The sequence below is a fragment of the Pseudonaja textilis genome, chromosome 13 (genome assembly GCF_049901715.1).
Source record: "Pseudonaja textilis isolate UNSWEBS1 chromosome 13, rPseTex1.2, whole genome shotgun sequence".
Lineage (NCBI taxonomy): Eukaryota > Metazoa > Chordata > Lepidosauria > Squamata > Elapidae > Pseudonaja > Pseudonaja textilis.
Genome location: NC_142002.1, coordinates 68,853 through 88,764, shown reverse-complemented (window position 1 = coordinate 88,764; position 19,912 = coordinate 68,853). Strand labels below are relative to the sequence as shown.

The following is a 19,912-nucleotide window of genomic DNA, read 5'->3' as shown; positions in this document are numbered from 1 at the left end:
CCCTAGATGATAGGCTCAAGATCCAGATGGAACTTGACAGACTTGAACACTGGGCCATATTTAGCAAAATGAAATTCAATGTAGAGAAAAATAAAGTTACACTTAGGCAAGAAAAAAAAAGTACACATATAGACCAGGCTTAATAGCAGTAACTGTGAGAGGGATCTTGGAGTCTTAGTGGACAACCAGCTAAATAGGAGCCAGCAGTGTGCAGCGGCAGCCAAAAAGGGCAATGCAATCCTAAATTGCATTAACAAGTGAGGTACTAATACCACTCTATCAAGGCTTAGTAAGACCACACCTAGAGTACTGCATCCAGTTTTGGTCACCACACTATAAAAAAAGATGTTGAGATTCTAGAAAGCACAGACTAAAGAAAGGGGACTGGAGGCTCAAACATACGATGAATTATTGCCGGAACCTGGCATGTAAAGAGAAGGACCAGGGGAGACAGGATAGCAGTCATCCAATATTGGAGGGGCTGCCACAGAGAGGAGGGGGTCAAGCTATTCTCCAAGGCCCCTGAAGGCCAGGCAAGGAATAATGGGTGGAAACTGAATAAGGAGAGATTCAACCTGGAAATACGGGAGAAATTTTCTGACAAAACAATCAACCCATGGAAAGTTGTGGGAGCTTCATCGCTGGAAGCTTTCATTTAGAGAGTGCTGCCATCTGTCAGAAATGGTGTAGGCAGGGTCTCCCGTTTGGGGGAGGGGGTTAGACTAGATGACCTACAAGATCCCTTCCAATCTGTTAAAGAGCACTCTAGAAGGAGACGACTGCAGACCTGAGCATCCGGATCGCTTTTTCATCCGTGGGCTCCAGAGAGAGGCCTGCTTCTGGATCCTCGGCTCGCCCGCCGAGCCACAACTTCCTTTCTGCACGGTTGGGAAAAGAGGAGGAACCACCTGTTGAATGGCTGGGACTGAATACGTGCCCGAAAACAGAGGCTGCCGCCCGCCCTCCCCGCCGCCAATTCTCTGGGACGCAGAGGCCCATCCGGGCAGGGCTCTCCACCACCGGCCTTACGCCCTCCAAGGTGGCGGCAAAGGGCAGCCAGGCTCTCGGCGCCCGCTCCGGCCTCCCCGCCCTCCGTCCGCTCGTGGGCCAAGCCAGGGCCGGGGCTCCTGAGAGGCCTCGAGTCGCCCGCCCGCCCGCTCTTTTGCCCTTGGAGCGGGGAAAGGAGAAGCGGCGCAGGAAGAGGCATCGCGCAATACCGAGCGGCTGCCGGGAGGCTTCCTCTTCCTCTTTCGCCCTTCGGACTTGGCGAAGGGCGGCTGGGCGGCTTCGGGGGTCTCGGAGAGCGACGTGGCCCGAGGAGGGGCGCGGGTCTCCCGGGCGTCAGCCAGGCGGGGCTCCCGGACAGGGGCTCCGCGGTGGGGCGGGGCGGGCGAGCTCGCCCGGCTGCCTCCCGGGCGGCGATGGGCTTCGGGCTGGCGCTCGGCTGCCCCGAGGGCCACAGCGCCCTGCTGCAGCTGCAGGAGTCGGAGGTGCGCCTGCTGGAGGGGCTGCGCAAGTGGATGGGGCAGCGGGCCAAGAGCGACCGAGAGTACGCGGCGCTGCTGCACCAGATGCACAGCCTGGCCGGCAAGCAGGAAGGCGGCCGGCAGCCCCGCCTCGGCGGCCAGATCGGCCAGGTAGGCGGCCCCGGGCGGGATCTCGCCTTGCCTCGGCCGGCGCCTTCCCGGTCCGCCGGGTCCGGGCTCGCGCTCACGCTGCCAGAGCAGCCTCGGCGCATCCGAAATGCCCAGGGACGGGCGCGGCTCTCGGGTGGGGACAGGCGGGTTACAAGGAGCAGCCGGTGCCTTTGCGCTTCTCCGCTGGGGCCTCCGACGGCCGCCCTTACCTTTGCAGGGCCGTTTCAGAGAGGTCAGGCAACCCTTCTGAAAGAGCAGTGGCTCCTCCGGCGTGGAGTCAGGTCAAAACGCATCGAACAGATTCACAGTTGGGCCTGCCCAAAGCGCGGAGGAGAGAAAGGCCGCTGATTTGGGAGGCATGTTTCCTTCCACCATCAGGCCGTCAGGGGGTCAGTGAAGGGGGGAGTCAGCAGGCCCTCCTTCAGCTGTCTTGCCTTCTGCTTGGTGCAGACTGGTTGCAAAGTGAGGTGCCTTTCTTCAGAAAGATCTTTGCCCAACAGACAGCTGTCTCCAGACAGCTTCCCCCCTAAGTTCCTCAGGTGGGAATAGACCATACTTTGCAGGCTTTGGGTCACTTTCTCTGTTGCAGTGCTGGTGGTCCCTGGTGACCCAGACCGAGGCGCTGAGCCAAGCTCTAGAACGCCACACAGAAGCCCTGCTGGCTGGACCCCTGAACACGCTGGCCCTGCTCATCCAAGACAAGCAGCAGCTGCACCGGTGCTACGGTGAACAGTGGCAACAAATGAACCAGGATTTCATCCGGGTACAACTGTCTGGCTGAGTCCTCTTGTCACCAACAGGATCCCAGGGAAAGGGCCAGGAAGCATGTGTGTGTGTGTGGGGGGGGGAAATCAACCGGGCTACCAGCCCTTCTGAGCTTCCTTCTTTGCTTTTCCAGACCACCCAACAAGAGCCGGAGCGCCTGAGAGCCCAGTACCGCAGCCACATCCGTGAGTGTGCCCAGGCAAAGCGCAAATATCAGGAGGCCAACAAAGGTGCGTCCTTTGCCAGGGGAAGAATGGGAGCAAAGCCTTTCTCACCTCACATCCTGCTTTCTGTCAAGAGCCCACTAGAGGTCTCCAAAGGAGCCATCCAAAGGAGTCCTAGTCTTGACGTCTCTTGGGACGGAGACCATGCCCGATGGCAGTAGCATTTGTCAAGGACCAGGCAGGATGGGGCAACTTCTCTGGTCCTGCTTGAACTCTCCGTGATGCCCCAGGCATCGTTTTGCAGGGCTTCTCTGGTGTTGCTAGACAGGCAGAGACTTAGCCTGAGGCCCCTGCTGAGGTTCCACAGGACTCCACCTTCTCTTCATTACTGGAGGTAGAATGAATTATGTTACCCCCTCAGTGCAGGATGAAGTTACATTTCTACCCCAGCCAGATGGAAGGCTGCGAAATCCTATCCTGATACTCGGAGACCAGGCATAGGCTCAACCGTGGCAAGACCTCATGAGCTCTGATTTCAAGGGCTTTTTGGCTACAGTGATTTAGCATCTTAATTCTCAGAGGTGGCACTTCTCAGCTCTACCTGATGTGTCATTTGGGTGCCTTCTTTGATTCTCAGCTCCTGCCCATTAAGCAGGTGGCTGAGGAAGCCCTTCCACAGACCATTTTGGAGACCCTTCTCACAATCACTCTGGCCTAAATCAACTCAGTTGGGATAACTGCAATGGTCCAGAATGTGTGCTCAATAAGTGCCTCCTTTGCCCACCCCTCTGTCCGTGTAACAAAGCTACTCTGCAAGTTGTGCTTATTATTGCTGGGCTTCTGGCTGCTGTCAACCAGCCATCCACCACTTGGTGTACTGGTAGGCACTTGAAAAGTCCTCCCCAGTTTAGGGCCCAACTGCTGCAGGATTGTTTTTGTCCTGATCAGCAAGATCTGGACAAGTTGGTGTATTTCAGTTAAAAGAGTGAAGAGTTGTAACCTTGATTCATTGGATGTTGGACACGATTAACATACTGCAGTTCTTCAATAATAATTCATAATCAACAAAGACCACATAATAAACATTTTTAAAAAGACACGATCCAAAAGAGCAACATACAAACATAGGTGCAGAGAAAAAAAACGTATCCGGTGACTCATATCTCTTTCAGGTGGCCTAAGGATAAAGTGGGCATTCTGAAAGATGTCCAAGAGGGTGGAGGGGCTGCATGAAGAGAGGCAGCTCTGCCCCTCCAGGCCTCCTCCACTGGGTGATGCAGCCAGGTGCCTCTTGCTGAGATCAAGCAATGTGCCCTCTCTGCTGCCAAGCCAACCCACATGGCCCCAGTCCTGTTGGCCTCTCGTACATCGGGTTCGTTCAGCAGGCCTGGGAAGGGGGCATGATCTGCTTGCTCCCTGAAGGTGTTGAATTGTTAAGTAGGAGTCCACTTTGGTTGCCCTTCCCTGATATGCTTTCTGGTTTTTTGATTTGGTACTTTGTTTTTTTAAAAAACTTTAATAAGGCCTCACTATTTAGAGACACAGTCATATTTCTGTGCAATATGCTCACTCTGTCACATCTGATCTGCTCTTTTTCTAAATCTAAGTGGGCTTGAACGAACCTTTCTTTGCAGGTGTGTTGCCATGCTTCTTCAGTTGTTTAAGTAACCTCTTTTGTACCATTTCTAAATCCAGAATTTTCTTTTTGAGATACAACAATCATAACTGTGGTAGTATTAATAGAGTAGCTGTACCATTGATTTGTATAGGGACGTTACATTAAAAATTGAATTTTTCCTCCAGTTGACGGTGCTTTCCATTCTGAATTTGCTCTTTTTATAGTAGCCACATCTCCATTTTTCACTGAACAGAATATCCCTAATTGTCACCTGCTCAGTTAGGATTATTTTGTCCCTTTGCTTATGCTGAGTTGTGTTTGTTCTTTGGAGCCCATTTCCTCGGGATTTTTAGCAGGGCTCTGCCATCTGCCAAGGTCCCACTCTTGGTCTTGCTAGCCCAGGGACATGGAAGAATCCTTTTCAGGGGGATGGAGCTGCAAGAGTCGATTCATCTGAGTCAGGGAATGGTCTGATCCTACCTTTCACTTTTGTGGCTCTGTCCTCAGGCAAGGAACGTGAGAAGGCCAAGGACAGGTATGTCCGCAGCCTCTGGAAGGTCTACTCCCTGCACAACCAGTACGTGCTGGCCCTGCGAGCTGCGGAGGTGCAGCACAGCCTCCACTATAAGCAGATCCTGCCCGGCCTCCTCCAGTCCCTGCATGGCCTTTTGCAGGAGATGGCCCAGATCACGTGAGAGCCGCAGCTGGCCCCAGATGGGCTTGGGCTGGAGGTGGGATTCGGGCTGGGTGGCTCAGTTCCCTTCAGGTGAAACAAAACCGGTTGCAAGGAGAGGAGGGGTGGAGTGGCCATTGTTGGGGTACAGTTAACAAAGCCCTTTTTTCTTACCTCAATTGGGTAAGCCTTAATTCCTTTGGCTTAATATTTCATGCTTCTTGTCTGCACTCGGCATACAATCCTGCTGATGTCCAAGAGGGATCCGCATGTGCAGGTGTGAATACTGTTCTTTCTATCCATCCTCCTGCATTTGTTCCAACAGGAAGGCAACCCTGCAAGAGTATGCCAGCATCACAAGCCTGGTACAGGAGGAGATGGTGGCTGTGCACCAAGCCATGGGCAGGGCCATCGACCGCATCCAGCCAGCCACCGACTATGAAACGTTCCTCCCCGCTTGCAGGTAGTGTCTGCTGAGGGCTTGTCTCCTGGCTGGCCGGGAGTGGGAGGAGCCAGGAGCTTTTCATTCTCAGGATGGCTGGGGTCTCTCTTCCCAGGTGTGAGCAGCAGGAGGTGCCAGGCATGGTGACCTTTGATAGGAGTTTGCTAGAGGAGGCTGAGATGGAGGTCCTGCAAGAGGGGCAACTCCAGCTGAACGAACTCACCCTGGAAAGCCTGCAGCACACGTGTGTAGGGGAAGGCGGGGCCCTCTGGGTATACAGTGCTGGTCCAACCCACCTACATGGGCACTGCTGAGGCCAGGGACTGTGGATGGGGGAAGAGAGATGGGCCTGTCCTGACTGGCTGCCACGGAAGCTGAGCCTGGGCTCACAAAGCCCAGCATGGGGCTGCCCTCTCCGCGTGAGACAGGAGACCCCCTTCTCTGCTTTGCAGGTTGACCTCCCTGGAGGAGGAACTGATCAATGCCACAGAGAGCACTGACGCCCATCGCCGGCGGGTCCAGATGCTAGAAGCTGAAATCCAGAATGATGAGATGGCAGAGAGCCCAGGAAAACGGTGAGCCTGTGCCACTGAAGCAGATCTTGCCAAGAGGCCAGAAGAGGAGGCAACTCCCTCATTCCACAGCTCCAAAGCCTTTCCCAACTCTCTCTTCTCTCTGCCTGATGTCCCCAGCATCCCCCACCCCTATGATGTAGGAGGCATGGGGGGGGCGAAGGTGGTCCTTGAAGGCTACTCACTCATTCCCACAGTCTTTTCATGCAGCAGCTGATCTAAGAGAAAAGGTCGTCCTTTGCACAGAGAAGCTTTTATTTTTCTTTGCTTAATTGCTGTCTGCAGGCCCACCCCAAAGAAGTCACATGCTGGATGCAAATACGTTTTGTGCCAGAGGTCCCCTACCTCTTGGAGGGTGGAGCGCTCCCTTGATCTTCTGCCCCAGAGGTGCTCCTTTTCTGGGCTCTGTCCAATGCACCTCTTTCTCTTCTGTAGCATCCTCCTCCTGGGAAGGCAGAAGTCCCTGCATGAAGCTTGCCACCTTCTCCATCTTGCTCTGGCCACTCAGGAGAAACTCAAGGCCCAAAGGGATTTGCTGCAACAGAAGCTGGATGAGCTGGGACCCCTGGACCCTCCACCTGCCCCAGATCTGCAAGGCGACAGGCAGTCACTCTCTTCCGGGGTGGGTGTAAGCAGTGCCCTGCCAAGCCAGAGCAAGGCAAGGCATGCCTGCATGGCCCAGGCTGCCTGTGGTGCTGATCAGGGAGAAGGGAGGGGCACAGGCAACAGGCTTAGTCCAGCTGCTCCTATTTCTCTGCCCCACCTCCTGGGTGGGCTGGATTCCAAGCCTTGGGGGGTTGCTCTTGCGGGTAGTCAAGATTGATTCCAAGCCTTGGAGGTGGGGGGGGGCACTGCTGGGGGTTTGCAGGGGTTCAAGAGAGCCCCTAGGTAATTCCTTGCAGTTCAAAGAACTCCCAAATCCCACTCCTGGCTGGTCCCGCCCACCCCTCCCCTCCCATCCCCGGAGTTCCCATGCGGCCTGTTTTCATTGCAGGTAAATGCAGGGAGTGGGGGGGGGCAGTGGGGGGGCAGTGGGGGAGGCTCAGGGAGGGTGAAAAACGGGCCTCCCAGAAGCTGAGGGAAGGCTGGAAATGGGCCTGTTTCTGACTTCCAAAGAGTCTCCAGAGCCTGTGGAGGCAGTTTTTGCCCTCCCTTTCTGGAGGAAAGCCTCCGGAGCCTAGGGAGGGCAAAAACAGCACACACACACACAGGCTGTGGTGCAGGAGGCTGACTAGGCCACGCCCACCATGGCCACGCCTATCCAGCAACTGGGCAGAGAACCCATTGCTAAAATTTTTGAAGCCCACTCCTGCTTGGAGGGTGGTCTCTGACATAGTGCTGAGCTTGGGTTTTTTGCCCCTACTGCCCACACCAACTCACCCTCTGCCCTCCTTTGGCAGGAGCAGGACTCTGAACGAGATTGGGGCCGAACGCCGCCGGCTTTGGAGGCCCTGAAGCATCACATCTCAGGCATTTTTCGTCCACGTATCTCCGTGAGTGGCCATCTTCCCTTGTTGCTGCCTCCCTGCCCAGCTGAATTTCCTGCCCAGGCAAAGCCAAAAAGGCCCCATGTCCCAAACATCTGCCCTTAAAATATGCTAGATGAAGAATGTATAAAACTGGCATTTATTCAGAAACAGCACAATTTTTCTTACCTTTGTTTTGAGATAAAATAATTTAAAACATCTTACGGCCACCCCCCCAACATTGCAAGCTTAACATTCTTAAAATAGTGTAATGTGTGAAGGCCAGGGTGCTCAGCAAGCAGAGGCCAGGGGAGGGCGGGGGGAGGAGAAGGGCAAAGCAGGAACGAGGAGAGTCCTGAGGTGAGAGCAATGGGTCTGTAATTAAAAGAAAAAGAGGATTTCAGTCTGAGCAAAGGCAGAGGAGGGTAGCTAGACAAATTCTGAACTTGCTGGCTTTTCATAAGGAACTGAAAGTGGCGTAATTGCAACGTCAGCTGGGCAAAACTGAGAGATCTACAGGCATTTCCTATGATCAGAAAAAAAGAAAAAAAGAGGAAACCAGAAGAACTTCAACAGAGGGACAGTGAAGTTGAGCAATCTAAAGCCGAACCAGGCTCAGTTCTCCTCAGAGGAAATGGAGAGCTATAGAAATGGAATAAAAAATAAAGTAAAATGGAAAATGTAGCTGTGGCCTTAGCACCGGCCTTTTCCGCCTCTTCCAGACAGAAGCCTTGTCTGCAGCTTCTCCGCTGGACCCTCTGGAACTGCCAAGCCCACCCACACCCCTCCCAACCCCCCAGTCTTTTGGGTTATTGTTGCTGAAGGGTCAGGAAACCAGGGACAACTTCTTTCAAAGGGGATGGAGTTGGGCGGTCAGTGGGTGGCCTGGTCTCTCTGCTGTTGTGCAAGGAGAGGTAGAGCCTATCTCCAAAGGGAAGGGCCCCCTCCACCCCAATCATGCCCAGCCCAGTTGGGCCTTCTGCTTGTCCTCTCTGCCTCTCTTGTGCTTCTCTGCCACGTGGAAGCAGATTTTGCCAGCCAGCCTAGAGCAAAAAGGTCAAAACTGCTACCTGGATGCAGCCTTAGGGTACTTCTTCCCTCTTCTCAGTTCTGATCCTGGGGATGAAGTTCCTGCCCCCACTTGAATGGGGTGCCATTGTGTTACCTTTAACACTTACTTAGAAGTGATGTTGATTATGAGTGGTTAACTCAGCAAAGATCTTTATGAATAGTGAGTGTATGACAGGAAGCACTACAGGAGGAGTGTGTCAACTCTCTCTCTCTCTCTCACACACACACACACACACCTGCTGATCAGATAGTGTTCAGTTAATTCTAATTGAAACTGGCAACTCCGTTGCTAAGTGAAGTAGTCATAAAATGAAAAATCACATGGCTGCACTGATTTCTGATGGTAGCTCTGGCAATGGCCATTAAACAAATTGTATCTTAAGCATGCTATTATGTGACTGTGACTTGCAATTTCCTGCTGGCTTTCCCATTCACCTTGCTTGTTGAAAGCTGGCTGTGAAGGTTGCAGTGGTGATCATGTGACTACCACGGGATGCTACAACCATTATTACTGCATGCTGGTTGCCAAATCCTGATTACACAGCTCCAGGCTCACTGCAACAGCACTGCAGCTTTGATGGTAAGGATTGGTGATAAGTTTCCTTGCCCAGCATTGCTGTAACTAGGCACTCAATGAGTGATTGCTAAATGAGAACTATCTGTACCGGATGATTGCCCAGTTTGTCCTGTTTCTCTTGCATTTCCTTCTCCACTCCCAAAGCCAGTTGTGTTCTCCTTTCCCCCTCCTGCCTTCTCCAAGTTCTTCTTGCTTTCTTGCTTACAAGGAAGGGATCTGCCCACCATCTCCTGGTACTGGAAGTGATTCTTCCTATTCAAGGAGACTTGGAGGGAAGAAAGTGCCTTGAACTTCTGTCTCTTCCACAGCTGCCACCCTCTCTGCCACAGCTCCCTGAGGTGCAGAAGCCCCTTGGGCAGCAGGCCTGGTACCATGGTGCCATTCCCCGCGTGGAGGTGCAGAAGCTTCTGCAGACTAATGGTGACTTCTTGGTGCGTGAGAGCCAAGGCAAACAAGAGTACGTCCTCTCAGTGCTGTGGGATGGGCAACCACGACACCTCATCCTGCAGGCTGCTGATGTGAGTGCTTGAGGGAACAGCAGGGTAGCAGTGGGAGGCCCAGGCTCAGTACACCTTGTGCAAACAAGCCATCAGGCATGTTCCATTGACCTTTGCTCATTGGGGGCAAGCCTTCTACTCCAGTACTGACTTCTCTGGCCCTTTAACGTAAGACCTAGGGGCCTTGATTGAGCAGAGCAGAGCCCCCAAGAACCCAGAATCTTGTGCATGAGATTGCCAGTGAACACAACAAAGCTGGGTTTCAGTGCTGCCCTTTAACACATCAGAGCACAGATACAGAATTTGGCAGGTGGTGGGTCTGAAGGCTGATGCAAGTGGAGTGAATTGGCAAGGAGTCGATAGCATCTGCCTAGAAGTTCTCTGGGCTGGAGTTCTGGTCAAAGAAATTTGAGCCACTTGCTTGAAGTCTCTGGTATATTCTAGAAAAAAGCTGTTTGTGCAAAGGACGGCATTCCCTATCGTAAGGACCTGCCTCAACTATTTTCTTAGGAAAGCATGACTCTTGAAACAAATGGTATTTTACAAGGAACTTTTATTGAGAGAAGTGATTGAAGGAAGTCAGGTGAAGTCTGAGGATTCCCATGGGAAGTGTTTAACTAATTTCCCCTGTTCAGCCCCCACACAATGTGCTATATCCACTAGTAGCCAATACAATGTCGTAAAGGTGTTATGAGAACTCTGAGGTGGGATGGGTGCCGCAGCCTTGGAACCAGCTGGGAGGGAATCCATCCTGATGGCCCAGTCCCCCTCCCCAATTCCCATGTGGTGACAGCAAAAGCCAAAGCATTCATTCAACCCCCAAGAAGTATTTCCCCTCCCTTTCAGAGTGACAGTGTTCCAGCAGAAACCTGACACCTATTTTCTACATTGTGATTTTCAGTTGGATATGATCTTGGGCCAGCTGTGTACTGTGACCTTGTATACATGTATTGATAAACCCACAATTCTTGGCCCTCTTCGGGAATGAAGTTAGCAGGAGGGAAATTCTTTGTAAGAGTTCTAGTGTGAAATAAAGTTCTGCCGCCAGTTGGCTTGGGAGGATGTGGGTTGATATGAGAATCCTATTTCTTTTAGGAAAATGTAGACGAGGAAGCAACGGCATAGAAGGGAAGTGACTGTCCCCACAAACTGTAGTCCTCCAGAGTAATGGCAGGATGCTCTTTCCCCCAGAATCTGTACCGCTTGGAGAGTGAAGCTTTCCCTACCATTCCACTGCTGGTTGACCATTTCCTGAAGTCCAGGCAGCCCATCACGAAGAAAAGTGGCATTGTACTGGTCAAGCCCATCCCCAAGGTAGGAGCCCAATGGTGGTGATGTGCTGGAGAGTGCTTTGGGGGAAAATAATGGACTGTTCTTCCAACAGGACAAGTGGGTGCTGGACCATGAAGATATCGTGCTGGGGCAGCGCATTGGGCAGGTGAGCGACGTCTCGGCAGGGCAACCCCTCTGAATTGAGGAAGCACCTGGCTGATTGGTTGTGCCTTCATCCATGCCCAGAATTTTCCTTTTAGAATAATAGCTTATTCACAAACTTCAGTTCCCCACTCCACCCCGCCACCTTTGAAAAGGAAGTTATCTGCTTTTGGATGTGCTCCTTGTCCAGTTTTTCACCAAAGGGCACAAGGTCAACAGGCCCTGCTCTGGATGCCCCAGGGCTCTGGGTTCACTGCTGCACAAGTTCACCCGACAATTTTGTTGGACTTTGTGAGTTCCTGGTTCCAAGCCTTTAGGGATGGACCCGACTCTGGAATCACACCCTTTGTTTCTCTGGAAGTCTATTTCCCACTCTACGAAGGAGCTGAAAGACCTTTTTGTGGATTAGAGGAAGGGCTTATTTAGCTGATAGTTCTGCATGGAGGCCAGTTTTAAATAATAATATGATCTGTTCTATTCCAAGGTATTGATTAAAATGTATAGCTGTGTTGGTTTAATGTTGTTCCATTGAATTGATTTCTAATTATTGTTTTATATTCTGCTGCAATCTTGTGCTAGTGGTTGGTGTTTGGTCTTTCTTGAGTTGTGAAGGCACTTAACAATTGTTCTTCAGAAGTTTTAGGAACTTGTTTGTTCTGCCAGAATGCATCAAATTTTGAGCCCACTTTTCTAGCCTTTGGCTACTCCTTGCCATGCCAAAGGAGGGGCTGCTGCTATGTGGCCTCGCCCTTTGTTCCACAGGGCAATTTTGGAGAAGTCTTCAGTGGATTCTTGCGTGGCAGTAACACTCCAGTGGCAGTGAAATCCTGCCGTGAAACGCTTCCAAATGAGCTGAAGGCCCGGTTTCTTCAGGAGGCTGGGTACGTATGGTTCTTTGTTAGCCGAGGCGTTCAAGAACATGTTCAGGATCTCCCTTTCAATAGAAGTTTAGAGGACGCACAGCTCTCTCACTGGCTATCCAGTGGCCAGCTCTTTCCCAGCTTATAGGCAGATTGTGGGGAGTTTCCCAGAGGGAGGCATTCGGAGCTTCCGCTTACTCTGGCAGATCAGCAGAGAGCCTGTGTGTGATTCCCTGGCCATCCCCTACCTTTGCTGTCTCATGGCACATCCGCCTTTGACACTGTGGGCTCCTTTTCTGAGCATTTGAGAGGAGGCAGCAGGCACAGCAGGGGCCCCTGGGTCCAAGGAAGCTGGCTGCGAAGGCTTCAGTATTGTTTTTGCAAGTCTTCCTTAACCAGAGATATTGAAGACGGTACTCTTGGCAATTAGATACGTTTCCTGTATCATCCGGTTTATCCCAATCCTTTTGCTAACCACCAATACACACAAAGGTGCTAGCAATTCTTCTGATGAAGCATGTGCTGATCTTCTGCACTGCGTATTTTGTAACTGCCACCCACTTTCCCATGACTGGAGAAGCCATGGGAAGCCGGTCGTGGACCATCCCCTTCCAGCTATGTCTTCTCTGACTCCCCCTGCAGGATCCTGAAGCAGTATAGCCACCCCAATATTGTGCAGCTCATTGGTGTCTGTACTCAGAAGCAGCCAATCTACATTGTCATGGAGCTCGTAAAGGGTAAGTCCAGCCTTTTGCTCTTCTTGCTTTCTTGGACCCCGTATTCTGCTTTCCACCAACGCTTACAGGAAGTAATAAGGGATTGGCTGTTGTTATATTGGCTTTAAGAATGTTCTACCTACTTGATCGTGGCTACTCCATGAATGCCCAGGTGTCCCTCCTCTTTTCTCTGTTGCTCACCTGAACACCCCTGGACCTCAGGGAGCTCTGCTGATGGAAGGCTGAACTAGTTTTCATGAATGGGGGTGCTCCTGTGCCAGAGTGGTCCCAGCCTCTGCCTTTTCCCTTCCCAGGGGGCGACTTCTTGACCTTCCTGCGCAATGAGAGGGCTCGGCTCACAGCCAAGGAGCTCCTGAAGATGATGGAGAATGCTGCTGCAGGGATGGAATACCTGGCCAGCAAGCACTGCATCCACCGGTGAGTCTGCTCAGCCCAACCTGCAGCCAATTAGGAGGGCCTTGTCAGGTTTGGCTGAGCTTCCCAGATGCCTCTGCCTGGGGATGTCAGATGGCCCTTTCCAATCTGTCCCATGACTGAGGCTGCTGATTGCTGCGATCAGAGGGGCAGACTTACGCTGAGCGAGACTTGATCGAGTGAGTCGCCTTGTACCCTGGTGAAAAAGCCGGGAGGCCCCCCTCTTCTGTTTGAAGAGGACAGAGAAATGGCGAGATGGCCATTTGCAGAGGCTGCTGGAAAAGTACCTGACCACAACTGGACTTCACTCTGAGCAACCGCCTGACTGGCGCCTGTGATTCTGCTACTTTCCAGAGATCTGGCAGCACGGAACTGTCTGGTGACAGAAAGTAACACTCTGAAAATCAGCGATTTTGGGATGTCACGGGAACAAGTGGATGGCATTTACTCCTCCACGAGTGGAATGAAACAAATCCCTGTGAAGTGGACAGCTCCAGAGGCACTCAGTTACGGTACATAGTTCCTTGGCTCTGGCCCTGCAAATGCCATAGTCCAGGCCTGCTGCGGAGCCTTGGCTGAGTTGTTTTCAGCTGTTGCCATATGGATGTTGAGCTTCTTGCAACCGCCCTGTCTAATCCCGGACAGAAATCTCTCCTTGAAGATTATGGGCAGCCTCCATGCTTCCAGCTCATGCCTGCTACTCTCCCCCCCACTCCTTAGGTCGGTATTCCTCAGAAAGTGATGTCTGGAGCTTTGGGGTCCTGCTTTGGGAGGCTTTCAGCCTGGGTGCCACACCATATGCCAATATGAGCAACCAGCAGACCCGTGAAGCTGTGGAGAAGGGTGAGTCCTAAAAGGGCTTTACAGGGGAGCAAGAGGCAGAGAGTGGCATAGTCCATGGCTGGGGATCTGAGCAAAAACTCAGCAAAGGGTTGGGAGCTGCTTGGTTGCTGCAGGAGTGGCTCAGGTATTGAGACCTGAGCAGGAAGCTGGAGGGTTGGAAGGGAGAGGGGCGATATTATGATCAAGCCATGGAGGTTCAGCCATTAGTTGCCCAGGTGCTCTGCTTTCAGAATCCAATAGATTCTTTGACAATACCTATAGTGGACGAATGGTTGGTGAAGATGGTGGGACTTGCAGAGATGGCCAGGTTGATTTGTTTGAGTAGACAAAAGACAATATCTAAGTTTAATGCTGACTGGAAACCCCTTATGGATTTTTTGCATAAATCAGAAAAAATGAATGTATTGTTTTGATGATTAAATAGGATAGATTACAGCAAGAAGAGAATCCAAATGTAACTTTAGAGAAAGTGGTCAATTTATATTTTGACTTATAACTGTTACAAAGAAGATTGGAAGCCACTTCTTTGTCTTTCTTTGTCCTTTTTTCTTTCTTTCTTTCTCTCTTTCTTTCTCTCTTTTTTTAGTTGTTCTTTTTCTTCTTTATATTAACATTAGCTTTTACCTGATTTTAAATTTTAATAAACACACACACACACACACACACACACACACACACACAGAGTATTTACACACACATGGACCAAAATACAACAGATTCTGACAAATTGCTGAATCTTCTTCAGGAATTCCTCATTTGATCTGCCTTATATTTGCTCACTTTGGATTGGAGTATGAAATGGTCTGCCCACTTGGTTTCCCTCATAGGCTGTTTTCATATAGTAAAACTGAATGGCAGATGGTGATATCTGAAACAAAAATAACTTCACAATTCATGTTGCACCAAGGCTCTTTACTGGTAAAAGCTTTCTACTAAATAAGTATAAGAAACTAAATAAGTAGAAAGAAACATCACAACTCCAGACAGGTTTGCTGTTAGTCATTAAGACAGTTTGAAGATAAAATCATTGCTCTTGGCTTTCGTTGTTGGACTTCAACAATTAACATTCATTTGCTGACTTCAGTGGTATGAAAAATAGTTTTATCAGTTCTGGCTGATTTGCCAGCCAAGGTCATTTCTAGATGAACAGACTGGATTATTGCAAGGCAATTGCCATGTGCCATGTCCTTAAAGATGACTTAAAAAATGGTTAGTGCAGAGATCAGCCATAATCAGGTTTCTGATATAATAATTTAACTGCCATAATCAGGTTTCTGATTGGCTGGTTGGTCTGTCCTATTTGATTGGTTGGTTGATTGATTTTAATTCTCAGGAAGATACTAAGTGAGTTGTGAAAAGGAGTTTGTTCTGTTTCTTGTTATATGTCCCTTCTATAACCTGGTTGCCTCTTTTGCCAGGTACTCGTCTGAGTGCTCCAGACCAGTGTCCCGAAGACGTATACCAGCTCATGTTAAAGTGCTGGGAATACAAACCACAGAAACGACCCAGCTTCAGTACCATACTCCAAGACTTGATTGTGATTCAGAAGAAGCAACGCTGAGAACCTTGACCTCAGGATGTTTGCATGGACACTTCTCAAATCCTGTGCTGACATCCCAGACTATTCGACTCTTGGCATATTTTTCTAGTCACACAAACCATCTCCAATCAGGTCACCTGCCAAGCATTCAGCAATGGTGGCCAGAAGAGCCCTAAAGCTTTGGTCTTTGAAGTTATCTGTATTTTATATAAAGTTGATAATAATAATTATAAAGTTTGGATTAGATCCTCAAAAATGCATGCTTAATTAAAAGCAAGTCCCAATCTTCACCTCAAATAAAATAGATAAGATACAAAGCTACAGAAGAAGGAATTTAAGGAGTAAAAGGCCTTGTACTGTATAAACACTTCACTGTGTTGGGGTGAGGTAGGTTTAAATGTTTCAATTGAAATTTAACAGTGAAGCTTCATGATGGTTACAGAAGCCTTATACCAGAAACAAAGCAAGATACTTCATCCAAAACATGCCACAATATGCACCATCTACAACCTGGATATAGCACCAGATCCACATGACCAAACACAACCAAGGGTTTAAAGGAGGCCAGGCCCAATGAAACACATCAACCAAACCATCCTGGTTCCTAGGAAAGCAGCAGGACAGCTTGTCTTTATAGCTCCAAGCCAAAGCCTTTCAAAGAATCACGAATCTGCATCAACGGCCTTCTTTCCATAAACTGCCATGGCCAGTTAACAACAGGCCACCCCAGAGCGATCCAGGCACAGGGATCAAATCCTGCAGGAGAACCAGATGCTGATCCTGCCCTCCCTTCTTCGAAGGCCCTGGGGATGGGGATGTATATCGGCTGCTTCTCCATCTTGACTCATTCATGCCTTCCTCTTTTTGTCTCCCTCATCTTTGATGAGGCTATTTAATGTGCCAGATTCAGCGGGAAGATACGGGTGGCAAAGGCTTCGGTCATTATTAAGACCATTTTACAACAACAGTTTCAACAACTCATCCAGGCCGCCCCCTCCCCCCGGCCGGCGCTTTGGGCTAAACGGAAAGCCGGGCTCCCACAGCTTCCCTTAAGAGCTCGCAGAGCCGCTCGGGGGCCTGAAGGGGTTCCGGGAGAGCGTCAACCGCGGCTGCTTCGGGCCTTTGCCAGGAAAGGCGAGGAGCGGAGCCCTTGGCCGGGCAGCTGGGCCTCCGGACCCTCGCGTAGCCCTTGCGGGACCCCAACCGCAGGGCCCACCGGCGGCAACACAGCGGTCCCGGACGCTAAGCCGGGGAGCCTGCCCGCGGGGAACCCGGCGGGCCTTTGGGGAACGAGTCGGCGCCCCGCCTGCCTTCCAGCCCTTCCGAGGCGCGGGATCCACCTCCCGGGGCCCGGGCCCAGCTCGGGGGCGAGGCCCGCGGCGCGGGATGGGACCAGCGGGCCGCCCGCTCCGGCCGGGCCGGCAGGGGCCGCTGTGACCGCGTCGACGGAGGCGCGGCTCCCGAGGCGGCGCGGGCAGGAGCGGCGGCGGCGGCGGCGGCGGCGGCGGGAGCGGAGGAGCTGGGTCGGGGCGGCGAGGCCCCGCGGCGCCGCGGCCGATGAAGCTGAAGAAGCAGGTGACGGTGTGCGGAGCGGCCGTCTTCTGCGTGGCCGTCTTCTCGCTCTACCTGATGCTGGACCACGTGCAGCGCGACCCCGCCCGCCCCCTCCCCGGGGGGCACCTGCCGCGGGTGAGTCCGGGCGGGGGGGCGCGGGCGGGGGCGCGGGCGGGTCTCCCCCAGGCTGACCTGGCGCCCCCCCCGCAGAGCCAGATCTCGGCGCTGCAGAGCCGCATCGAGCAGCTGGAGCAGCTCCTGGAGGAGAACCACGAGATCATCGGGCGCATCAAGGACTCGGTGCTGGAGCTGACGGTCGGGCACGAGGGGCGGAGCGCGCCGCTGCCCCTCCGGCTGCCTAACGGCTCCTGGGCTCTGCCCGCCGACGGCCGGCCTGCCTTCTTCTCCGTGGCGCCCGGGGACTGCCGGCTCGGCCCGCGCGCCGCCCCCCCGGAGCCCGACCTGCAGGTGAGCGGCGGGTGAGAGGAGAGAGCGGGGGAGGGGAGGGGGGGCGCCCGGTGCACCTGCCGTCTCCAACCTCCGCCCGCAGATGCTGGCGGTGTCGGCGCTGTTGCCCTACGACAACCAGGACGGCGGGGCGTGGAAGCAGGGCTTCGAGATCACCTACGAGCCCCACGAGTGGGATGCGCAGCCGCTGCAGGTCTTCGTGGTGCCCCACTCCCACAACGACCCAGGTGAGCCGGCGGGGCAGAAGGGTCTTCCCTGCGGGTAGGACTCAGGGGCTGTTTGGCCGGGGCCTGTGGCGGAGAGGGGGTGCTTGTGGAGCCCTTGGGCGCCACAGGTCCCCCTCTGGTCCTGGAGAGGAAGGATGCAGAATGGGATGCAACCCACTCAGTGTCCGACTGCTCAGATGCATACCTTCCGTTGAGCCTTTGTGATTTAACCCCATTTCGGTTCTTCCCTTCCAGAGTAAGCAGATACAGAGGCAGAAAAGAATTAAATGGGAAACCAAAGATTAAATGCATGATTAGAAAAGCATATGTACCTGGGAAAAGGCAATCTAATAGAGCAGGAAATGTCCCTGGAAGTACTCTACCCCCATCGCATAGCAATCCAAATAGAGCTGGAAAGGACCTTTGAGGTCTTCTAGTCCAACCCCCTGCTCAAGCGAGAGACCCTCTAACATTTCAGACAAGTGGCTGTCCAGTCTCTTAAAAACCTCCAGTGATGAAGCACCCACAACTTCTGACCACAAGCTGTTCCACTGGTTAATTGTTCTCACTGTTAGGAAATTTCTCCCTAATTCCAAGTTGATTAGCTTCCATCTTTTGTTTCTTGTCCTGCCTTCTGGTGCTTTGAAAATTAAGTTGACCCCTTCCTTTTTGTGGCAATCTCTCAAATACTGGAATACTGCTATCATGCCCCCCCCTATTCCTTCTTTTCTCTAAACTGGCCAAACCAAAATCCTGCAACCAGATTTTTTGTCTTCAGGCCTTAATTGTCTTAGTTGCTCTTCTTTGCACTTGTTCCAAAGTCTCAACATCTTTTTTGTAATGTGATCAAAACTGGATGCAGTATTCCAGGTGTGGCCTTATTAAGGCTTTATAAAGTGGTTCTAATACTTGATTTTGATTCTATGCCTCTGTACTTATACAATCAAGGATTATATTAGCTTTTTTTGCTACTGTCGCTTACTGCTAGCTCATATTTAAGTGATCATCCATTAGGATCCCCAGATTTCTCTCATAGTTACTGTGTTTGTGCCAGGTTTCGCCTACTTGTACCATTGGTTTTTCCTGCCTAGGTGTAGAACCTTGCTTTTCTTCACATTACATTTCATGTTGTTGGATGGGGCCCATTGTTCAAGTCTGTCAAGGTCTTTTTGGATCCTGACCTTGTTTTCTGGGGTGTTGGCTATTCCTGCCATCTTAGTGTCATCTGCAAATTTGATGATTTCCCCTTCTATTCTCTCATGAATCACTTTCAATAGAATAATGCAGCTGAAGGCTGAACTGTGGAATCCTTGGTGTTCTCTGAGCTGGGTTGTTTTCTTGCAGAATGTCAGGCTTTTAGGAAATCTCTAGGGTTTTCAGACTTGGTTTGGTCTAGGATGGTCACGGTTTCACAGTTGAAACTATGGCTACTTCTGTCCATGTGTTGTGAAATTAAATATTTTTTATCATTTCTTCTGACTTAGTTGTGTTCATGGATGCGTTCTGGCAGTTCTCTGCCTGTTTGGCCTTCATATTGGCTGTTGCAGTCTTTATTTCCACTGTATGTTTTTACTTCTGGGGCTGCTGGGTTGTTGTTGTTGTTTTGATAACTTAGGATATTTTAGAGAGCTTTAGTTAGTTTGTGTGCTATGATGATACTATGTGGTTGCAGTAGTCTATTGGTAGTTTCTGAGATGTTTTTGATGTATGGCACTATTATACTTTTTACAGCTTGTGCATGTTATGTTATATTGGCTTGAGTGGTCAGGAACTTTTTGATGAAGTTTTGTGGATATCCATTTTATTGCGAGATGTATATTTTAACATGGTAAACCCCCCAAGGTCACCTCACGGTGAGATGGGCAGTAAACAAATGTAAAAAATAAAATAAAAAAATAGATGATCAGTTTCCTTTTACTGCCAGTCAGGATTGCTGCAGTGGTTGTGTTTGTCTCTAAATAAAGTTCTTACAAAGCTTCTCTTATGAGCAGTTGGTAGGGGAGCACTTGATTGGGGTAGGTGACTTTTTGGTATACTTGTGTTTCTAATGTGCCTTCACAGTCTCTGCTGATAAGGATAACCAGGAAGGATAGCGAGTTGTTTTCTTCTTCCTTTGTGAGTTAGATTCCTTTGAAGATGTTGGTGGTGGTTTTGTGGGTGTTCTCTAAGTGGTCCTTTTTTATTATGGTAAAGGTGTACTGTACATACCTGATCCATATTTTGGGTTGAATTTGTGAAAGTGCTATTGATTCCAGATATAACTTCTGCTATAAGTCCTGAAAGTGATGATTTGTTTGTCCTTCAAATTGAAAGTATGTGGTTAAGCAGAGGTTGATGAGATGAAATGTTGTCCTGGATTCTTTACTTAATTCTG

The 19,912-nt window shown here is 51.0% G+C and overlaps 2 protein-coding genes across 9 annotated transcripts in view; both read left to right on the top strand.

Moving 5' to 3' along the window:
• Positions 1 to 1,169: 1,169 nt before the first annotated feature.
• On the top strand, positions 1,170 to 15,534 carry FES (FES proto-oncogene, tyrosine kinase). Of its 5 annotated transcripts, none has more exons than XM_026709360.2 (18): positions 1,170 to 1,637; positions 2,227 to 2,400; positions 2,536 to 2,632; positions 4,692 to 4,875; positions 5,183 to 5,320; positions 5,415 to 5,543; positions 5,752 to 5,874; positions 6,307 to 6,493; positions 7,272 to 7,364; positions 9,294 to 9,503; positions 10,674 to 10,796; positions 10,867 to 10,920; positions 11,679 to 11,797; positions 12,419 to 12,513; positions 12,807 to 12,930; positions 13,282 to 13,439; positions 13,648 to 13,770; positions 15,189 to 15,534. In XM_026709360.2, the coding sequence occupies exons 1-18, from the start codon at positions 1,422 to 1,424 to the stop codon at positions 15,329 to 15,331; spliced, it is 2,490 nt and encodes an 829-aa protein (XP_026565145.1). In that variant the 5' UTR covers positions 1,170 to 1,421; the 3' UTR covers positions 15,332 to 15,534. The 5 variants fall into 5 exon arrangements, with proteins under 5 accessions (XP_026565145.1, XP_026565146.1, XP_026565148.1 ...); XM_026709361.2 differs by having other exon boundaries at positions 1,249 to 1,637; positions 7,278 to 7,364; XM_026709363.2 differs by having other exon boundaries at positions 1,249 to 1,637; positions 9,294 to 9,416.
• A 1,236-nt stretch (positions 15,535 to 16,770) lies between these two features.
• Positions 16,771 to 19,912, top strand: part of MAN2A2 (mannosidase alpha class 2A member 2) — a 36,020-nt gene continuing 32,878 nt past the window's right edge. For 3 of the 4 annotated variants that reach the window (XM_026709239.2, XM_087941787.1, XM_026709242.2), the window contains exons 1-3: positions 16,786 to 16,999; positions 17,075 to 17,332; positions 17,415 to 17,559. In XM_026709239.2, the coding sequence (XP_026565024.1) occupies positions 16,868 to 16,999; positions 17,075 to 17,332; positions 17,415 to 17,559 (535 nt within the window). In that variant the 5' untranslated portion in view covers positions 16,786 to 16,867. Of the gene's footprint in view, positions 17,000 to 17,074; positions 17,333 to 17,414; positions 17,560 to 19,912 lie in introns of all 4 variants that reach the window. The other variant, XM_026709238.2, reaches the window with a different exon arrangement.